The sequence below is a fragment of the Labrus bergylta genome, chromosome 18 (assembly GCF_963930695.1).
Source record: "Labrus bergylta chromosome 18, fLabBer1.1, whole genome shotgun sequence".
In the NCBI taxonomy this organism is placed as follows: domain Eukaryota; kingdom Metazoa; phylum Chordata; class Actinopteri; order Labriformes; family Labridae; genus Labrus; species Labrus bergylta.
This window is the reverse complement of record NC_089212.1, coordinates 11881236-11904244: the sequence shown is the minus strand read 5'-3', so window position 1 is coordinate 11904244 and position 23009 is coordinate 11881236. Positions and strand designations below refer to the sequence as shown.

The 23009-nt window shown below is 41.5% G+C and overlaps 2 protein-coding genes across 4 annotated transcripts in view; one reads left to right on the top strand and one right to left on the bottom strand.

The window, feature by feature from the left end:
* Window positions 1–1511: 1511 nt before the first annotated feature.
* Window positions 1512–23009, bottom strand: part of dnajc17 (DnaJ (Hsp40) homolog, subfamily C, member 17) — a 34157-nt gene continuing 12659 nt past the window's right edge. Inside the window, exons 9-11 of the mRNA XM_020630094.3 lie at window positions 22168–22248; window positions 21418–21537; window positions 1512–1798 (exon numbers count right to left, since the gene is read on the bottom strand). Coding sequence (XP_020485750.2) covers window positions 1682–1798; window positions 21418–21537; window positions 22168–22248 — 318 coding nt within the window. The 3' untranslated portion in view covers window positions 1512–1681. The remainder of the gene's footprint in view (window positions 1799–21417; window positions 21538–22167; window positions 22249–23009) is intronic.
* On the top strand, window positions 7771–15169 carry LOC109981351 (cdc42 effector protein 3). Of its 3 annotated transcripts, none has more exons than XM_065966259.1 (4): window positions 7771–7871; window positions 11722–11859; window positions 11973–12127; window positions 13671–15169. In XM_065966259.1, exon 4 carries the CDS (start codon window positions 13800–13802, stop codon window positions 14415–14417), a length of 618 nt encoding a protein of 205 aa, XP_065822331.1. In that variant the 5' UTR covers window positions 7771–7871; window positions 11722–11859; window positions 11973–12127; window positions 13671–13799; the 3' UTR covers window positions 14418–15169. The 3 variants fall into 3 exon arrangements, with proteins under 3 accessions (XP_065822331.1, XP_065822332.1, XP_020485752.1); XM_065966260.1 differs by having other exon boundaries at window positions 7849–7867; XM_020630096.3 differs by lacking the exon at window positions 7771–7871 and having other exon boundaries at window positions 11329–11859.

Genomic DNA, 23009 nt, shown 5'->3' with positions numbered 1-23009 from the left:
CCGCATTTCTGCAGACTTTGAATTTTTGCAAATAGATGTGCCTAAACATGCACAAGACACATGGAAAACACACTAAAGAGCATATAAAACCAGAAAAAGCATAATATGGGACCTTTAAAGGCAGGGTTGGTCATTTTCTCCAGATACACGTTTTAAGATTTGGGTTGAAATTGTCTTTAGGTCCAAACAGACATTAATAACTCATGTGCTCTGAAAAAGGAACGAAGAACCCCTGTCATCTGCAGCAGCTGTAAGCCTGTAAAAACTTTGACTAATGTCTGCTATGAGGAAACAATCTTATAAACCAATCACGCCTCCCTGTCTCCCTGCTCGTTCTCTATGATTTTTTTACGTTTTTTAAAGCTTGAAGTAGTCTAGTACACATCCAATATTTCACAAGTACAAAAGAAGAAATAAAAAGGAGTAAAAGAAAATCTGAAATGCTACAACAAAGATTTTTTTTTTCATGTCATCCCTTCTCTAATCTTCACATCTAACTCCTCTTCAATGGTTGGTTTTTGAATATGTTCAATTTTCATCGCAGAAGGCCACAAGAATTCCCATTAAAGCCGACCTTGTCTTCCTCTCTCGGCCTGATTACTGGATTCTCATGGGGGGGGGGGGGGGATCATTTCAATCATATTGCAGGGTCTCTGTGGTTTACATTTCTACAACACCCAGCTCGTTTCACAGAATAACGAAACAAGTATGCAGACAACAGCAAGGAATTTTTAGATGACACTATGTTGGCTGCCATAATAAGATAATGAGTTGTCACAGTTAACCAGACAATAGTTGACAGATGCAAGATACATACCAGTAATATTCATATTAAGTACGGTGTGTGGGACAGCCTTTTTTTTTTTTTTTTGTATTACATCACAATGAGGATGTAGTCACATTTGTGACAAGCACTGCATTTCTCTATTACTTTCTCTAGTGAGAGAGGACAGGGTTTGCTACAGAGATTGTCAAGCTTCTTGGTGTAAATGTTTTGATTTGTGACAATAGGAGATATTAATTTGTGGGGCTTTGTTGTTCTTGTTCTACTTTCTCTCTGTCAAAGAACAGAAGTAAATTATTTTTGTGTGTATTAACACAATATTATTTTCCAATAAAGCTGATGAACATGAAAGGGAAAGTGATGACAGCTACACATTTGAAAATGTTGATGGTTCTAACGCAGCTTTAACCTCGCTGCACACTGGGGCGCTGGTGGCACAGTGGTGAGTGCGCGCGCCCCATGTATGGAGGCTGTCGTCTCAAGCGAGCCGCCCGGGTTCACACAGATTGATCATGTACTCTTTAATTTGAACAGTATTGTTGAAGTAGTTACTGTGCAGCACGGCTTTATCCCTTGAGTATCAGGAGTCATACCTCTGAGAGCGCACAGTTTGTCCCTGCAGCTGAATCCTGACTCTCTCCTCTACTCTGCCTTTCCCTTAGTCCTCCTACATACTCATGAAGGAAAAGACACAACATGCTGATTAAACATCAGATGTGAAAGACATGTTTCAACTAGTAAAAACATTTATTTGGCCACAAATTGTAAAACATAAAAAAAAAACAAGAAAAAAAACACACACTTAAGATGCTTTATGAAACTAAAGCCTGAGACAGATTCATTTAATAGTTGCAGTGTGGTACCGAGCTGAGTCCTGCTGAGTCCAGCTGTGCTATGTCAAGAGTCTTCGTCATCATCCCTCTGCATTTGTTCTATGAGTTTCTGTCGCTCAGCCGCCTGCCGCATCTTCATCATCACTACGCTCTCATAGTCGCGCTCGTTTGTCAGGGAGTACTGCATGGGAGAGACAGAAAGAAAACAAGACAAAGTGGTTAATAAAACATGGAAAATACAACCAAGACTCTGCACAACCAGGTCTTTACACAGACAAAATCCAGGAGAGTATCTGAGCTCAACAAATCTTTAATTTACAAACAAACACATCTACAAAACAATCCTCAAATAACAGATGCCAGGTAGGCAGGCAAAAATGTTCAATTTTTTTTAAGATGATTCATTTTTAGGCACTTTTCCAAGAGAAAACATGCGACCACAGACATCTTTAAATTTAAATACTGATTCATTTTGCAACATCTGGATCTCATTTATCAAACCTACACACTCTTAACACTTCTGAACACTAAAAGACAAGTAATAAATAAAAAATAAAAAAGTGACAGAATATAATATAAACCTGTGAAAATAAAAATATAATAAATGAGTACAAAAAATAAACAATGTTTTTGAGTTACTTAGTTGTAAGTGGTGTACTCTTAAGACCGAAATATAACAACAAACACTTGAAAACATTTACCACACATAACCACACCTGACAAAACAAGCTCAACATGCGGCACAGTAATCATTGAATCTCGATTAACCTGTTTTCACGATCGCCGGAAGGCAAAATTAAAATTTAAAATCGATGTATTGCCCAGCCTTCATTTAAATAACATTGTTATTGGCATTATGCAAATTTGAAATAAAAACCTTATAATGGTTAAGCTCCAAGCCCCCTGAATGAAACATTTCCCAAAAATGCAACATCTACTGTCGTTCTTTTCCATTGGACACGCTGTGCTTTGTTAATACATCACGTCTTTCAGACTCTTCACTTACTGGCGAGTTTTCTGTCCAAACACAAGCAAAGATATTATATATATCATACTCCATAAAGAAATCTGATCTTGATGTGTAATAATCAGTGAAATTGCCTTTTCATCATTTCATCAGTTATAACACTGGCACAAAAACATAGAAAAGTCAAACATGTGTGTTTAACATTATGACAACGACTCAGGGCGGCACACGGAGCGTATGACACCACTGTCACCGTCCGCTGTCTGTTTGCTTTCACAACGGGTCCTGTTGGCACTCAGTGGAGGAGAGTGGTGGCCTCAGCCATATGCTCTCATCTCATTTTACCATCAATATGATGGGAGGGTGAACTTGCATGAGACAGAGACCCGGCAGACTAACAGTGACAGGGTAATTCCGCTGCCTGAGGTCATTTAACCCAAAATGAGAGCTGAGATTAAGCCTGGCAGTCACGGTGGCTTTTTACTGTGTGTGTGTGTGTGATTTCTTAAAACACAGGTCATGATCTGTGTGGCCACAATCGCCACACACGCAGGCTTTATGGACTAAGGGTGGTGCATTTGTGTGGATATTTATATAAGACACATATATGCACTCATAGAGACCATCATCCAAATTTGGCCATGTATCCTAAAAGTAAGCCAGCGATTTATAAGATTATATCCAGGAAGTCTGCTGGGCCAAGAAGTGTCTCTTTAACAAGACGTTGAGCTGCAGGAGAGAGCCAATGAGTAGTGGATGATCCTGAGAGAGAGAGCGAGTGTGTGTGCGTGCGTGTGCATGCGTGCGTGCGTGCAGGGGTGCATGAAGGACTAAGAGAGACGGCTAGTATGAGTGTTTGGAGGAGGAGAGGTGGGTTTTTGTCAATGCACTCCCTGAGCTAAGGCATCTGGAAAACATCACAGGGACTCCAGCATCCATGTGCTGAGAGAAAGAGTGGAAGTATGGAGGAAGAGAAGAATAGAGGAGAGGGTCGGTTAGGGGGAAGTAACCCCCCCCCCCCCCCCCAACCCCCCACCATCCCACCCCTGGATTGAGGAAAGCTGCTATTATCATTCCAGTAATGTGAGCTCAAGCCCTTGTCTGACACGTAACTCTGAAATATCACGCGAACGCCATTAGGTAAATAAACAACTATTGCATCTTCAAATTAAACCAAACACAAGCAAGTACACAAGGGAGTTGAGGTGAAAATGCTCCCTCTTCCTTGGTGAATATTTCGACTCCGTCCTGCTCTCTACTGGCCATTACACTGAATTGCACTTAAAATCTCATGTCAGAATTGGGTTGACCCCTTTCTACACCCAGCGTGGCCCCGGGTGGACTGTACCAGCCTAATGATGTTGGAGAGTTTCTGAGCATTAACAGGTGCTTCATGGGTAGTGTGACGCATTTCTTCTCACAATGAGGGATGTTTCCTGGCCTTGGGTGTTGACTTACAATGTACACGTTTAGCCAGTGCATCACTCTGTAACTTAACACTTCACTGTGTACATATGCATGCATATGTGTGCCTCTGTGTGTGCCTCTGTGTGTGTGTGTGTGTGTGTGTGTGTATGTGTGTGTGTGTTGGTGCATTACAGCAACATTGGGGCCCAGGGTGAATGGGTAACCGCAGAACACAAACAATGGGCCCCCGCACAAAGCCCTGAGAGTAGGGCACAAGGCCACCGCAGAGGTAGGATGGTAGTAAAACTTAGGCACGCACACGAACAAGCTGAGGATTAGTGATGTGACATCAGCACATGGCTCGGCCTCCGAACAGCACACCCAAGCCTGACCCCAGGCCAGAAATGACATCATGAATACCACACCACTGCTGTGAGTCAGGGAGTGTATCACACAAACACACACTCCTTCCCACACACAGCAGGAGGCTTCTCGCAGCGCAGGTGGCCACTGAGTTCCCCCGCCACAAGCTGTCAGATCAGCTGCACATTACACCATTCCAGTGTGTGTGTTGGTGTAAGTCTGTAAGCATTTTAGCACGAGTGAGTAAGTATGTGAGGAAATGAGTGTGTGTGGATGTGATAGAAGAGGAAAAGTGTGGACCAGAGCCGCTGTAATCTTAGACTGGTGCTATCTCTACAAAACGTGTAAAATAAAGAGACCCTTTCTCAGCAAATGATCATGTCATGCAAGTCAGGGGGGGGGGATTTCCTTATCCTCAAGGTGATCGGACATGAAGAAATTCACTGATAAGAGACTACTTGAACTTACTAGACAAACCACTAGCCACAAGAATTACAGAATTGTAATTGGCAGAATTCACAGACTTTTTTAAGGTTTATTTTTGGCCTTTTGATGCCATTATTTAGGGACAGGAAATCAGAGGGAGAGAGAGCGAGAGAGACAGTGAGAGAGTGGTGAATGACATGCAGGAAAGGAGCCACAAGTTGAATTCGAGCCTGGGCCGCCCGCTAGTTATTCTATTGAGAAATGAGAAATGGACCTAAAACTATATATAAAAAAAAAAAAGATTTCAACAGATTCTAGGAAGAATCCAAAGGCAATTTTACACATCTTATAGTTGATCAAGTTACTGAGCCTGTGCAGCAGTACAAATACCCAACAGCACATGTCATTTTGGGGGCTGCAAGCTTAAAGCGTCTTATACTTTCTAAGAAATGTTTATTCCTGGCCCTTACATTTTCTTTTGTCTGCTGGCACAAGTCATTTACCCTTAAAAGCAGAAACAGACTGCAGGGTTTTGCAAAGTGTGCGGGCTGAGCTTTTGAATAACTTTATGTGACTGTTTATAATTGTATTTATTGTGTATCTGTGTTTATTATTCATTGTTGGCCTGTTGGTGTCAGTTTCTTCTGGCTGTACATCAAACTGCCCCCTTAGGGACAATAAATGTGTTCTATAAAACTGTTAAGCTGAAGAAGGCTGATTCTACCGACGTGTCTATGACGTGATGAGGACCATTAGGTCAAAATGGTTTATCTATTCAACTATTCATAGCAGAGTTATTGTGTGTGCTTGTTTCCTCTTTCTTGCTTTTAGACTGTTACGGCCAAAAAAGATAGAACTCTCTGAAATTAGTGATATTACTGTAAAAAGTATTCCTTTATATTTACATAAGCGTGAAAATAATGCTTTTAGAACTAACATAGGATTGTGTTTCTTGGTGACTATTTTGTTATGCTTTGTCATTGACAGTACTATAATAGGTGTGTGTCTCACTCAGGGGAAAAAAGGGCTTCCTGGTTAAATGAAGGTTAAAAAAAAAGGTTGTGCAGGGAGCCATAAGGGCAACCAGGCAATTGCCCAGGGCCTCAGATCTGTAGAAGACTCAGGGCAGTAAGAGCATCAACGAAAAAATCAAGTTACATCTCCCTCTACTTTAGCCTCTCCACTGGTAGCACAGCAGCTTTTCACACAGTAACACTGCAAGCCATCATACTCCTTCTCTGATTCTGGGGTAGTGGGGGCTATAGTGATGGTTGGTTTGGTGGGCCGCAGATTTCTGGAGGGGCATTTTGAAAGTTTCTGCCCAGGGGCACGCTGTTGTGTTATCTTGACTCTGGAGCCTGAGCTCAATTGACTTAGATGTAAATGTGAATGTAAATGAAGACAAGGCAGGAACAGACAAAAGACACAGGAATCTAATGCACAAGCAGCAAACTTCTAAACAAGACAGCCATCCTTTTTTAAAGCTTAAGCTGATCACCTCTTGAAGAGCATTGGATTTAGTAACACCTTTTGACTAATTTTAAATGAACTATTGCTTCTTTTAAACTATTTTATGTCGCTACATTTGCTATTTCATGTTTATTGTGTTTTTACCTTGCAGCTTTTGAGTTTACTAATTTGTATTTGACAAGTGGATTAATTATTACCACCATCAGCCATCAGATATCTCTAACTAGAGGGGACTGAGCCAAGATGTGATCTTTGCTGCCAAGGGGGAAAAAAATAGCTTTTTTAAAGTACGCCTACTCTGTGTTCCAGGCTAACATTTCTGCCTCAAATGCACTCTGGTGAAGTTAATCAATGAACTATTTATCTACAGTGTGTGTGTGTGTGTGGTGGCATAGTGTGTGTTTCAATATGTGTGTGCGTGTCACTGAGCTATTGAGTAAGTGATTTATGAGAGGCGAACACTTATTTAGAGATCATTCGTGTGCGAGTATGAGGGAGTGTGTGTGTGTGTGTGTGTGTGTGTGTGTGTGTGTGTGTGTGTGTGTCTGTGTGTCTGTGTGGTCGCCTGAGCCCTCCTGCTAACTCAAACAAACAGGCAGCAGGCAGGGGTGCTGCACATGCAACACTGGAGCCAAGGTGAAATCCCTCCGCAGACTAAAAACTCAAGCTTTGTAAATAGTAGAGGATTAATCATCATTCATTACAAAACTCCGCAGACGTGAAACCACAAAGGTCTGGACTATTATACTGTTTTTGTTAGTGAAGAACAAACACTACATAGAGATTAAGGCCCAAATCGTCTTCCTGTATTTAACCCTTTACATGCACATGTCCTACAAACATCTGTTTTTTTTTAATGGAACTCCGAGACAAGACCTCCTTTTATTTGACAGCGAAGGCCATGTGTCTGCGGAGGGAAAACTCTGCGAATCTAGTCTGAGTGAGTTCATCTACAGATCAGCGATTATGACAATTATCTTATATAAAAGCTGTAGGATTTACAGACATCCTGGAAACTACACTGGGAAAGATATCGACTGGATTTAAAAAAAAAAATACAGCTATTTAAAAATCTAAATCGCAGAGTTATCTCATTTTCTTAAGTCAAACTCAGCATGGATTCAGCCGATGTGTATCTGTTGTGTTGCATCAGTTAAATGTTGGCGAGCTAGTACAGTATGCCTAACTGCTGATTCAGAATGGAGGTGTGTTTTTGGGCAGAATAATTCACCTGTTGGACAAACTGATTATTTTTCCATGGTCTAATGAGGAAAAAAAATCAATCTTACACCATCTCTGGAAAAGATCAGCAACATGCAGTTTGTAACAAATGGTCCAGCAAGAGGAGGGACTACTAGCAACAATTTCAGTACATCCAATCTCACGGCTCATTTGAAATTACAAGAAGTGATAATATTGCTATCGCCCATTGGCTGAGTTGTTATTTCAAACAATGCTATCAGTCCTGACTTTCACAGTTGGTGCATATCTAGTGCGAAGTCATAACAGGGCCATTAAAGTGTATGAAGGCATGGTAGCCGAACGTGGACTGCAGATTCAGCATTCAAAGGAAAAGTGAAGGGGGAAAGTCGGCGGTGGATATGAGGTGCCATATATGTAGGTGTGTGCGTGTGTGTGGAAGTATATGCATGTGGTTGTACGTGGTCACGGTACTGGACAGAAAGGAAGCCTGTTGGACGGAGACGGAGAGAGTGCCTTTGGAAACTGTTAAAGTAAAAGAAATAAACAGTTCAAAAGAGAAATGGCAGTTAAGAGTTGAACTCCCGGTGCCCTGGCATTTCTCTTTATGATGGATGAGCTCAGGGATCCTAGAATAGGGAAATGTGGGGGTTTGGCTTCTTTAATATCCAACTTTGTTGTAAAAGCAAAATTATGTCTTTCACATCCTGGCCTTCCGAGAAAAGCCCTCTGATTGCAACAGACTCAGACATTAAAACAAAAGGGGCCAGGACTGGCGTAAAAATATAGCCTCGACCTTGGAGATGTCGAAAAGAGCTCAGGCGATATGACGAGAGAGAAAAATTAAATCAAGATTCCAAACAAAAATGTCAACTGTGTGGGCTTTGTCTATACGTGCCTATATGTTCCTATATTAACACAGCTCCTTATCTATTGAAAATGTTAAATATGCAGAGCAAACAGCTGGTGGAAGGTATCCTACTGTACACTGTTCACATTGTATCTCCAGTCTTCAAAGAAAATCAAATATAGCAGCCATGATTATATAATTACAATTGCAGTACATTCCCAGCCTACACTGACCGCCCACAGTCACTAGGGGAAAAAATATAAGCTATGCATATGACATATGTTACATTTTTTGTATGCAATCCTGCAAAAACATTGGAGCTCTGCGCAATAAATAAAAAAAGGATGTCTGGGATGCACTGGGATCAAAATCAGAACAAGACTTCTCTGAACCATTGCAAAAATATTTTAAAACATTGTAAGAACTGCAGAAGGGCCCGACCGATATGGATTTTTGGGACCGATTCGGATTTTTGGGGCCGATACCGATATCGATATTCGGTCAGACAAAAAACCTGATACCGATATATCGGCCGATATCTCTCTTAGATCTAACTTCGATCTGTAGAGATAGATATAAAAATACACATTTATTGATCAAACGCTTGTGGAAGAGATACATAATGAAGACAAAATGGTCACTCAACTGGAAAGTAACTGCACATGTACGAGCATCACCAGTTGACATTGGAGAGTGATAATGCTAGTTGTAATCCATAAAGCGCCCTCTGCTGGCGAAAGAGAACTGTTAGTGTAATACAATGATACTAAAAATGGAAATTTATTTGACTGGCAAATAAATCCAGTAATATTAGCGCATATCTGCGATAAAACAGGCCGATACCGATATTCTCTTGATATACAAATATCGGCTGATATTATCGGCCAGCCGATTAATCGGTCGGGCTCTAATATATAGAACATAAAACTTTTTAAGAATAAATATTTTATTCAGGGGAAAGGTTTCCCTTTTTTTAGACGGTTGACAGTTGAGAATGACGGGCGAGGGGGGCGGGGGCTTCATTTGAACACAAATATTACACTCCATAGTATGTGTGTATTTAAGAATAGATCACTTGAATATGCTTGTTTTAAAAATATTAATTGTTAAAAGTTTAAGGCAGTGATAGAGGCCAACATATGTCTAAAAACTCTCATAGGTTTCAAAGCAGTTCAACATTGTTACACTATAGTCGTATTAATGTCTGTGCTGGACACGAATAGACCTTCTGTTTTTAATTAGAAGCTTCTGTTAGCTTTGTCATGTGTTAATGAGTCTGTACTTGGTATTGTATAACATAACACCTGGACTTTGACTGTTGTCAGATCTTTGTCATGTAGCGGTCATGCAACAGACTGTCTGTCAGCACTCTCCTGTTAGCAGCCAGACAGCCAAGTTTCTGCTGGAGCGTTTTCAAAGAGCTCATCACTGAGTCATAACTTGGGAGACAAACAGTGACGGCAATGGTTAGGATGATGAAAGGACATTGCGAAGAGTAGCTCGTAGAAACTGTTTGAAAGACAGATAATGTAGAGGACTTTCCAGTTTTAAGCTGTGTAGTTTTAATTGGCTGTATGGTCAAACACCTTTCACACTTCAGGTGCAAAATGAACTCCAGGTTAAATCAAACTTTCGACATGATGAATCCAAGGCTTTTTTTTGTTGGTCTGAAGTGATGAAAAAACATTTCTCATATAAAAGAATTAGACAGATATTATCCCAAATCAAGTCTCAATGTTGGATCTCAAAGAGTCTCTATTCAGCGGAAGCCGGAGACACACAACAAAGGGCCAGAAGGATATCCACCAAAGCCTCAGTTTGGGCTTCCAGCGCCAGTCAAAGCAATATCTGGAAACACTTTTTATCCTACAACAACAAAAAACACACAGCATCCCAGATTTAAGGCCCAGCATAGCTGCATCAAACCACATTGCCCGCTATGGTCAGGCCTTAGAAAAGAGGCTTATACACAAATCTAGCCAGGGTTAAAACGCATCGGCCCGGAGGCTACATAGCACGACAACAACACTTACACAGTGAGCCCAACCTCGGTCAGACGGCAGGTCTTGTGAGGTCATTCCAAAACACTGTAAAACACCAGCTCTTCCCCCTGATTGTCTTCTAGCATGAAAGCGGCACTGCAGTTTAAGGAGGAAGAAGGAGGGGGGTTTCTCAGAAGAGAAATGTTCAAAAATGTTCTGTTTCAGCCTTGAGTAAATGTTATGATAATTTCATTTGCGTGAGTAATTGTGTCTGGTCTTGCAGACTGTTCTGGCGCTGAAGTGCAGAGCGGGAGAACAAGAGAGGATCAGGCGGCACGCCTAATGTTTATTGGATCAATTTGAAAAGGACTGGAGGAAAAGTGAAAGATACCATTTGTCCATTCCTTTCACACCCTGCATGCTTTAGTTTAGTAAATGAGGGGAAGCTTTGAGATTGTGGACCAAATGAGCCTCAGTTAGTCCTGTTTTCCAGCTGAAACACAGTGCTGGTTTAAGACTTCTATCAAAGCATCGTGTCCCGTCACTGACTTTTACATTTCCTCTTTAAATGGAGGTTGTCGAGGTTTTAATAGTTCCAAAAGGGCATGACCATCCCAAGTGACAATTACTGCCTGTGCAAGCACAACTAAAGGCCTAACCCTGCTATTTTCAATACAAACAAATTCCATAAGGCAGGGGGAAAAAAAAGAGCTTGCTGTTGTGACACAATTTCCATTAATGTTTTGCTAAAGCATTCCAAAGGCAAAGACAACATGCTGGAGGCGTGAGAATTAGAATTGCAACAAGTTATCGCACTTGTGCAATCCGGAGTGCCTGTACATACATGTCTATTTGAGATAGGGTGCTGTGATGATTACATAGAGGAGCTATAGGCTTCCAGTCAGGCAGAAGGGCCTGTGAAGGGGGCTGGTCTCCGGGGCTTTACACTGGCCGACAGTAAGCAGGAAATCAGGAAATAAGCAAAGCAAAGGAACAATGACATGGAGATTAGAGATCAGTTAACCCCCTCCTCTGGGTGGCTGACCTGTTTGCTCATGGACTATGACTTCCTTTTAGACACAAGCACAAAATCTATGCGACACACACACACACACACACACTCTTGAACACATTTACCTCAACCCCTCTCATTCTGTCCCTCTCTTAAACAGATTCACAACATTTCTTCCACATGTCAGCCTAGAAGCTTCAACTTTACGCCCAGTTTTGCACAGGTAATGGGTGCAGCCAACGGATTGTCAGGATTTAAATTAACACTTATGACTAAAAAGGCCGACTCATATCGCAACCTGGGTGATATCATCTGAAGCCTGGAAGCAGGATTACTGTAAATGTAAACTACAAGAAGGGGTGGGGGGGAGGAAAAGCCTCCACCTGAATGCCTTTTCTACTCTGACCTCACCTGGCTTATCTCTTAGACAGAGAGGACTTTCACCGGCAACACACCTGGAGAAGTCTACAGTGCAACAGGGAGTTTACACTGGGAAGGATTAGCACTTAAAGAAAAAGTAGCAAGCGGATTAAAACACGTGCCTAAACAGCAGCTACGACAAAAGGTAAGAAGCACGTTTTTTTGGTAGCTGAATTCTAAACTTCAAAGTTTGAAGTCGACTTGGTTTTATAACTGGGGAAATAACCGTTTTAAATGACCTTGTTTCTCTCTCTCAAGGCTGCACAACCAGGTCTTCTCTGTAACTGTCGAACAAGCCCGATCATGTCGAGGAAGAGTTCACCAGGTTGTGAAGGTAGCTGCTGCTTCGGTTTCTGACGGAGAAGTGTGTGCATGTGTGGGATTCTACTGACCCTATTTGTTCAGGAAGACAGGTAAGAACTAACTAATCAATCTTTATCTGTCCAATTGTTATTCATCCCTCTAGACAAACAACTGCGGGAAAAAAAAACTCTTGGATTCGACTGCTTTTAAATCGTGGTTTAAGCTTTCCTAAGACATATCCCTCATCTGTCTCAAAGATGGATCATTTATGGCAGACTTCTGGGGGATAATTAAAGAAAAGTTTCTTGGCCAATGTGTTTTTATGGGCTCCTTTAATTTTGACTTGGCCTTGAAGTATTTCCTGAATATGATACTCGTGGCTGAAATCCTCCTCCTTGGCCAAACTGACATGTTTGGAAAGGAATGCTGTTGTGTCCACACTCTTCGATCTCCCGCTGCTACTAAAGTGCCGGTAAAACCTTTACGGGCCAACAAAACCTGTTTGCTGTAGTGGCTTACAAATTTACAGAGTGAGTGTTTCAAGTCACGAACACAGATCTAATGTGGGCAAAGCTGTTTGGCTGTGTTAGACTGTAAAATCAAAGACACTTAGCAGACGATGTAATCCTGCCATGCCAGTGTTGATGAACCCAGTTCTGTTTTACTTAATAAAATGATTAGCGGTCACGGAACATATAATGGCCTCCTTTTTTAATGATGGAGTTTGACTTCAATTGAAAGTATTTCTGTATTATTTATGCTAAAAAGATGTTTCCTTGTCAGTTGAGTTGGTAGAAGTTAAAGTTTGATCATGTAAAAGCGGCCCCAAATTACATTACAAAACCGATAACATTTTCAATCTCCAAGCCTTTCACTCTTCAAGCAGCTTGGTAGTTGGTGAAGTTCTGCCAGAAAATCCCACTCTGCGCGTTCAGTAACTTTTCTAAAATTGTACTGCAGTAGACTGTGGTGTCATTTATGGTTTAAATTAATAACATTCTCCAAACTTCCACATCAAGAGTATCTGCAGAACTATCACACCACAACAAAATAAACTAACTGCATCCCTGTAATTGTTATCTTCACCCAAATTATAAACATGTGTTGCAAAGTGAAGTTATATTCCTGATATCTGACAGAGGTTACGGTAAAAACCTCACATTGTGCCAAAACTAATGTGAAGACAGATATTTTATTACATGCAGGAAAATAATAACCCTTTGAGTATCTGCATGTATTTTTTTTTTTTGCTTTTCTTACTGGAAGTCTGAAGTAGGCTAATATATTTCTCTTAGAGGACAGGAAGCAGACCACACCTGCACTTATGGGAAAACATGGTTTGAAGAAGTAAATATTTAGAGATAAAAGCTTTGAAGCATTGCGGAACATCCCACTACTGCCAAATAGTACAGAATTTCATTAAATCAAAATCAAGTAGAGCAGGTGCGATCTCTAAAAATTGGCTGCCGATGAACATCAAGCCAACTGGTGAAGCCCAGTGCTCACATCTGGTGCTAAATTACATGACAAGCACAAGCACAGACCTGCTCCATTTTCAAGAGGGATGAGATTCAAAATGCAGCCTTGATTAAAAGAATTACCCTCACAGGAAGACCACAGTTTTTTAAAACTTTTTTTGTGCTTTCTTTGCAGATGGCATTATGCTTTTAAAATTCACCACTACCTGAGGATTCTTCTGTCAAACAAAGGACGACCTACAAAAGGACACACTTCCGAGGACATACAGAAACATTGAAATATATCTCAAACAGATCTAGCAAGATGCCGCTCAGAACATCATTGTACAGAAAGCCATCCTCTGCTCGTTGGCCCAGCAGGAAGCGCAGGGAGGTGCTGTCGGTCAACATGATTAGCCTCCCACTGGCTGATTTCCGACACATCTCACACATTGGCAATGACGCCCATACAGACAGCTTTGGAGACCTGTCCTTCTTAAAAATGGGACACAATCTGCTTCTACAGAGCTCCCAGAGTGAGCAGAATCTCTTCCTGGCCTGTTCTCCACCACCCAAGCCCCCACGTTTGAACCTGGACGGGGCAGAGGGTGAAGAGAGCCCTGACTGGAATGCAGGTCACCAACAAAAGATGGCTCAGAAGAGGAAGAAATGCAGCTCCATGCCACTTCTGGACAGCAAGGAAGGAGACGATCAGATAGAAAAGGAGGCTGGGTACCAAAGAGGGAATAATGCTGCTTCCATTCAGACTCACAGGTCTGGATGTGGCAGCCTGAGCTCAGACAAGGACGGAGACTCCACAGACACCTATGACACAACCGCTGGAGAGCAAAAGGACGAGGACAGTGGCTTTTCCTTCAGCCTCGACCTCGGCCCTTCAATCCTGGATGATGTTCTGCAGGTGATGGACAAACTACACAACTAGACCAGATATTTGGCAAACAGCAAAGAAAGGAAACATTTGGAAAACATTAAAGAGATACAAGCTGAACTGATTTTATGGGACAAAACAACATCCTGGTATGATGGTTGTTGTTTGAATATACATGGAGCTTTTTGAATCTGGCATCAACTCAGGACTGACATTTTTGATGGATATAAACTACTACATTGACAAGACTGATGAACTGATGAGAAATGATGACTTTCTTTTATTTTTCAGCCAAAGGTTTTGTGATTTTTTTTTTGGTGTCTGGAGCACACAGAAGCCAACAGTATATTTTCTTTAAAGAGACCCTTTGCAGAGGTGAATATAAAGTTTTAGTTAATAACTGACTTCTGTCTAAAGCTTTGTCAAAACTCAAAGCTGGACACTTTAACCTTCCTCTAGTTTCCTCTTTAGCTAATGTACTGAAAACGGCTGTTAAGACTTAAAGAGTGTTGTGTTTAAGAATAGAAAAGTTGCGGCTGGAATCCAAGGTCCTCTAGCTGCGATGTCTTGGCTCTTGGCGTGCTTGCCAATCTATTGTGTGCACAGGGCAATTTTTCCTCCGCACGCATCCCAGAGGCCCCACTTTAAGGTAGACCGAGGTACCCCCCATCTCTCGTTCCCAACAATGCAGTGAAAACAAACACTTAGCTCTGCTTCCAATAAAGGCAGCCAGTAGTGGCAGGTTGGGCTGCGGACCAAGCCAGGCCACAGGTCCAAGACCTCAGAGGGAAAAAAAGAAAAAAGAAGCCAGAACAGGCTGTTTTCTTAGCTGCAAATCAGAGTCCCATGCTCTGGTGAGTGCCGCACGAGAAGGAAAGGGGTAAAGGGAAACGTGATACTTCCACATATGCAGGGGGTGTCGAGGGAGGAGGACCAGAAACATCCAATACTGCAGCAAAAGTCCTGATGAAGGTTTAAACACTACCTTCTGACCAAACAGACCCCCAACACGCGAAAAGTGCAATGCGTGACTCCCACTTACGCTGACATCGAACATTTTTTTGACGCATGATCAAAATGAAATTTTTGCAGACAATCTTAGGTCCACTTTTTCTCAGGTCTGTGCCTTAGCAGGGGGTTGCCATGAAGACTGTCGAATTCCTATGTTTCCCACAAACACTCCAGAATACATGATCGACAATTGTCCCGCTTCTAGCAATAGATATGAAATTCTATATATGTCAAAACAGAAACAGAAATGTTTGTGGGTAGGTCTGCAGTCTATATCTGTTTTGGCATCTCCCAATTTAAACTGGATATGAATGTTCCTTTTTCCTTCTATATCCTATGACAATAACACATTGTGAAACATTTCATGCATTGAAAACATGTACTGTTTTGTGTTTTGGGGAAGTAAAGAAAATATCTTTCAAATTCCAAAATTGGTGGTTTTGTGGATAGAACTTCATGTCAACATTTTTAAAAAACTCGTATGAGATTGTTCCTGATGGACAGACATTTATTTGGCTTTTGAACCGTCAGCAGCCACTGTGGAGGCAATAAGCCTCGTCTGTCACCAACAGCTGACAGTTTCAGAGGGCGGTAATATACCTTGAACTATCCAACACAACAAGCGGCTCAGTATTATTTGGAAGAGGATAGACACACAACCCAAAATTAGACAGGCATGTCGAACAGGATTTTGTTTCTGTGTGTTTTTCCCCAACAAATATTGTCATAGAGCAAGAGGGATTTTGAAGCATCTGTTGATAATTTCGGCATATAGAGTACTGCCCAGGAAAAAACAGCCATTTTTAATAGCAAAATAATGGTGGAGCAAATGTGTCAGCTTTTTCTACAAAATTAACTTTTTATTTAAAGATTGTTTGCTTTGGGCAGAGTTATCACATCTACTTCAATGGCACTTATTCAAAATCGAATCTATTCAGCCAGAAGAAGAAAACCACTGACTCATTGTATGAAAACCCATCCTTACTCATAACCTCCCTCAAACATGAACATTTTCTTCCTGCAGAGGCCTCGGCTGCTATGGCTCTCATCCCAGTGCAGAAAATCACTTCAACTTAAGCTCAGCAGGTGTCTGCTACATGACTGATGTGAGAAAAAAAAGTCATCTGAATTGAAAATTATCTCAACAAATTATCTTGTCTGCACTGCACAAACTGTACGAACTGTGACATTTCCCTATTCCATCTGGTACCACTTCTCTCCTTGCTGTCATGCTGAATACCAAGAAACCCTGTCATCTCGCTGAGAAGAGTATAGCTCTCATGAGTCATTTATTTTGTCAGGTATTAACTGAAAGCTTTGTAATATTATTCTGGAAAATAAGAGCGGTGTCCCTCCTGCTGTTATTTCATCTCCCTGAATAAAAATAAGGATGCTTCTAAAATATGTAGCATGAGTTTACATGGTTTCACAAACAAAAGGAGATTTGCTAAAGTTATATATTGTATGCTGCCTGTATATATTCAGAGACTTGAGCCACAGAGAGTTAGTCCTACTCAGAGTATCTCTGTATGAACAGTCTGATCTTTTGTTCCCTTAGGGTTTCTTTTACACAGACATGATATCCCCAACAGCTCCAATCCAGTGTCTTCATTCTATTTCTATTCAACCATGAAACACAGTATGAATAGCAGGTTACTAATATTCATAATTAAGCTGTAGATTTGGCTGTAATATGCGGTTTGTCACAATTGGTTGCCAAATTTCTTTCGGTGGAGGGCCACACTGTGCAGGGTGTTCACTGGTTTTAAACTGCCATGTCGACTTTGCTTTGTAAATGATGAACAACAAAAGAACCCTACCCTTAAAACAAGAGGAGCATCGACAAACAAGCTAAACAGGAGCCTTGCTAGCAGGCCCTCCTTAGTGTCCGGTTTACATTCAAGAGCAACAAAGAAACACTGATTACTTGTAGTCTATGCTATGATTCATAATCTCAATCAATCACCAGGTCTATTCATTTTGCAGAGCTCTGTTATATTTTGGCTCCCGACTAGAACCTTGTCAATGCTGGCCATCGAAGGATTACTGTTACACTTGGTTTGTTAAGTTTAAAGCCGGCTATGCTGTTGCTCCTGCAATTCTCTGAGTACAATGACACAGGTAAAAAAAAAAGAATAGTGCAGCTTTGACTGACGAAATAAGAGTTAAGTCCGGGTCTTTTTGTATAACGATTCAAATTTCCGACTTTCACGCAGCATCCCTGATTTATAATATTGCTTTCTACTTCTGTCTTTGTTGGGAGTAAAATAAAATAAAACCTGCTGTTCTCTCCCCTACAAGTGTGTTATCTTGATTCAGAGAGGGCGTCAGTCTAGGGTCAATAACGGCCACAAACAGCAAGTCTCTTAAAGACTAGGGCTATTTAATTTGAGTAGACACTTCTTAAGCACTAGCAAACTGGAGGACGGGAAAAAGACTCAGAGAATGGCTGCTCTTTAGCATCTGCTTTCTGTTGTGGCAAACATGCCATGACTCTTCAGCTCTAGACGGAGGCAACAGGCATAAAAGGCTTAAATGTACGTATTCAGAGCATGCTGAGCTAAACTATGTGATAGCAGTGATTCATGTAAGCATTACATCTACGATGACACAGACTTGAGGTCTGGCAAAGACAAAGCGGATATTTCGATGGTCATTTCCACATCCTAGACCGTCTTGGAGGTGTGATATGATTCATTAGTTTGACTGTGTGTTACCATAAAGGCAGCCACACACTAACACAGTCTGAGCCCGAAACAGTTTCTGTCACCACAAAAACAGCAATTAATTCAAAATACTGTTTATTTTCTGACGTCAGGATCATTCAGAAACCATGACTAATTCCGGATTGGCTGAGATTTTGCAACTGTGTACAATACAACTCTAATAGAAATGCACTGATGGGAATGACTTCTTCTATAAACCCGCCATTTCTCAATCTCTAAGTCTGATGGTTTATTATGTCAAAGCGTAAAGAAACAACCAAGTACAGTTTGGAGACGAAACTAGATCCTTTCCCAAATGATCAGTCTAAATTAAGTCGGGAGCATGGGGAGCTATTTCACACAGTGAGAAAGATGTGACCCTTCCCCGTTATGAAACTTTTTTAATATCCACAGTGAGAGAAAAAAAAAAAAAACTGTGTGAATGCAGCAGGGGCCCAGCATTAATCATGTCATATCATCTTTCTGAAAAAGCAGAATAAAACAGAACCAACAGTTCAACAGGTCTCCTCATTGTCTCCTTGTCAGAGTGATGAAACTCGAACGCACCATGTCATAGTTAATAATGTTCAAAGTCCCCAAACACTTAGGGGTGTCCGTTAAGGGGAAATGTGCCCTCCGATCTTTGAGATACTTTATTAAAGTACAACTTACTGTGCTGACAGCTTCCTGCTAATTTAATTTCTACACTTATTACATATGATTTCCCATAGATAATGAGTTCAAGCTACAACACTACAACATGTTAATATGTGTTTATGGTTATAGCACCACCTCATGGCTAAAATCTAAGCTAAATCTTGGCGCCAGCTTTCTAATAAGGCTATCACTGGACCAGCCTCAGTCCAGGTCTGGTCAGCATTAACACCTTTCAAGAAACAACAGTCTGACAAAAACCCAAGCAGTTCTCACTGTTGAGCTGCAGTAATAGTTCAGTGTGGCTAACTTTAACATTCGCTTATTGCTCCACATTGCATTGCTCATCAAACTACACAGTTACTGTTTTGGGCAGATGCTAGCTTTAGCTCGTGCGTCATTGTTGGCGCAAAACGAGAGTGCGTGAGCTGTCTATGGTTAGCTTGAGCTTGGTTAGCCCTCAGCAGCTGAAATGGATATGCTTTAGAGAGATAGTGCAAGTCTCTCAAACTCAGATGAAAATCCAAACCCACCTTTGCTGGGCCAAACACACGTGAACCCTCGGTAGGAAAATAGAAGTGACTTTCCTGTTGTTTACCAAACGTTAAACAACATCTTTTTGTGGAAATAATGCCATGAAGGTTGGATGTGTGCAAAAGTTGTGTACACTAGTCCATTGTCGGACAGTTGCTTCCACCATTAACTGAGAGATAGAGCTGGTCATAGTGACAGTATGGGCGCCCCACACTGGTAAGAGCCAGCAGACCTGGTCTGACAAACAACAGAATGTATGACAAGTGATTGCTGGTGTGTTTTCTTTAGTACCCCAAAATGAACACAGGAAGTGGCATTGTCCACATCATCACGTATAAATTAATATCCCAGTGGACTGTTTAGTGTCTGTTTGGAATTTGTAGCTGCTTTTAAGTGCCCGAAGGTGTGAGGGCCTCTTCAATACTGTTTATTGTACGGTAATTAGCTTGTCTGGCTTTTTAATGCACTATTATTAATCAATGCCTGACACAAATCTGCAAACAAATAAGGAGCTGTCAGTAGAGTGTATGGATCAGCTGTTTGATTATCAGTTTAAAGTAATCCAGCACCTGAAAAAGGTTTTTGATGACGAGTCCCTGCATTCTGTTTGCCATTCACATTGACCCTGTATGATTGAATAAAGCGGGCTGGAACCGAAGCTGAGGCTGAAGTCATACAGCTGTGACTCTGAGCTCCCTGTAGTGAGACTTTCACTCTCAGAGCTCGATGTGTGGATTGATGAGGTCAAAGAAGCAAGTCCTCACCCAAGTGGCTCCCATGTGATTGCAGCTGGCTGTTGTGGAGGAGCGATGGAGAGGTAAATGACAGGAGAAGAATCTAATATTTAGATTTCAGATAAAGACAGGAATAGAGAGGGACCTCCAAGGCTCTAGCTTCTTATTACCTCTAGCCAGGTCCACTGACCCCAGGCCAGATGTGGAACAACATTACTTATTAGTAGAACGGCTAACCCATTATGTCATGTTTTTGATAATATTCTTGCTGAATGCTAATGTGAAAATTACCCGGCCAAAGTAATGTTTTCATTCTCAGAGGCAGGGAGGGAAAAAAAAAGATGAAGCAATCCGTTTTAGATATCTGTAAGCTAAGACGGGTTACCATAATAACATTTAAAGAGATTAGTGTGACAAGTCCCAGTGTGCAGGCTCAGTCTCACATGCTAGTCTTGACATGGGGCCTTGAGACTCAGCACTGGGTTTAGGGGTGAAATGTAGTTCAGCAGCAGCTCTGGAGACAGAGATAAGTAGACGCAGATAGTCTACTGATCTATAACCCCTCACAGGTAAAGATCACAACATAGGAGAAGTAAATGGACACTGTTGGGGGAAAAAATTACTTCATACTAATCCAATGACCAGTAAGGAAAACTTTGTATATTCTCTGTGGAAATAGCTGAAATGTGATTATCTTTGGACAGGAAATGGTTAAATGTGTCTTTGGTGGATGCATGTGCTGAAAGCAGGGAAAAAAAAATGTGGGCAAGCAAAATCAATTAAATCATTATGCTTGCAATACAGACTACTGTGATTTCCAAATCACACCGGGCTACTCCTCAGGAAGGAAATGTTTTAAGATACTTTTCTCTCAATGAAGCATCCAGTTAAGTGCATTAAACACTTGGTCAGCAGAAGATCCATAATAATAATAATATCTCAATGAACAAAATGCAGATCTCTTAAAATATGTATAATGTTTTATTATAACTAGCAATATAGAGACACAGCCTTAACAATGTTGGTATTACTTCTATCCCCGCCATTATTACACTCTTCTTTATGTGTGTTGCTTTGACAAGCCCAGCATTCCTGGGGTCTCCCAGGTCAGGCTCGTTAACAAGTGGCCAACCAGCAACCTTGAGCCGGTACCGGATCAGCGCCACACCACTCCAAAACAAATAAACTGAGGGTCATTTAACCAAACACATTGTTCTAGGCCAGACGAGGGGAGTGCAACGTTTGCACCAATGATATTAAAATAAAACCTCCGAGGGTTTACATACCTCGTTTTCTGGGTCAGTGTTTAGGCAATAGTATTTGTGTTGGAAGCTGTGTACATGGGAAGCTTTTGTAACATGTGCTTTCAGGGAGTAAGAGAAGGATTTACAACTACTATTTTTTTTTTCAACGTACCTGTGAAGACACGAACTGGCCAGGTTGGGCTGCTGTGGTGACAACCGCCGGCTGTCCTTCAAGCCATGCAATCTTCAAGGGGTTTTCACTCAGGCCACATTCATTTTTAACTGCCAGCTCCTAAAAGGACAGAAATAATCAGCCAGAAGATCTTCTAATAGTTTCTCTGCACATATATTATAAGGGTAAAAATCTCTGTGTCCTGAAATCTGTATAACTCGGGTATTTGTGGAGGGACTTTTGGAGTAATAAACATGTGAAAAACACACGCAAACAAAGCATAAAGGTGGATTGTAACTGTGCCAACACCTAGAGCAAGGCCGGGATAAGGACATGGGCAGGCGGAGACCACAGAACCTGCGCCCAGATCCCAGTAGACAGGCCGACATGTTCTTTGGACAGAACCCACACGCCACGGACAGGAAGGCACAACATAAAAGTACAACATCATGACAAACAGCCTGAGGACCCAGACAGCGTAGAACAATGGGTCCTTCCATCCAATGGTTCCTCGAAGCACACAGATCTCAGCACGACTCAAACATTTCCGTTGGTTGCAGAAACTGTCCCAAGGCTGGCAGGAACGGTGTCACATTCAACAAAAATCGAACTCAGCAGGTGACCTCGGACAACGAGGCAGTTGAGCGGTAAGCAAATGTGGTTCTATGCAAATGTCTGCTTTGAAAAAAGATTTTCATTGTTGAGCAGAAAGAACGAGGACAGGGACTGGGGGAAGAGTTGGGTACTTACAGCCGCTCTCACAGTTGCAAATTCAACCACAGCACTTCCTTTCTTCTTATTGGAAACAATCACATTTAACACATCTCCATACTAGAGGGAAGAAACAGAGAGTAAAAGAAAAGGGGAGAGGAAAGAGGAGACATGCAGAACATTCAAATTAGTATTTCCTTTCACAGAGCAACCAATAACCATGCAAACACAAAGCATGTGTAGACTGAACAACTCAAAACATGGGAGACTACAACAGATTTCTGGACTCAAAGCTTGGATTCAATATGTGTTTGGTTGTTCAAGCTAATCACTAATGATGGGCTTTGTAAGTTTGTGAGTGAGCCAGTAACACCGGCAAGAGCATTAAAGCAACATCATGTTTAAGAGTGCGACCTCTGACCTCTTAAAAAAAGACAAGAAGCAATACATTGTTATATTACCAGACTCTTGCCATCAGATCAGCTACTCTTGTTATCAATATTTGATAACAAACATTTTTTTTGTTGCATGGAGACTTAAGTTAGATGTGCCTCTCATCAAACGCCCTGCCTCAGATCAGAACAGGGCGGAAAGGCCGGCCAAAAAGGGGAGCAAGATAAATAGCATCTCAGTCATTGCCTGGTCTCTGTCCCGGAGAGATGGAGAGAAAAGGAGGAAGGCTGGAAACTCAGCTTAGCAGCCATGAGGGTTTTTTGGAAATTCCTTTGAGAATCTTATCTTGTGAAAAAGTAGCTTTCTGGGAACGGGGGAAAGTACTGGAATGCTAATGCTTATAAAGGACACCATGGAGCAAGCCAACAGTGACAAAGGAGACTCTCAAAAGGCCTCTGTTTCATAAAATATAAATGTATTTTCATGGT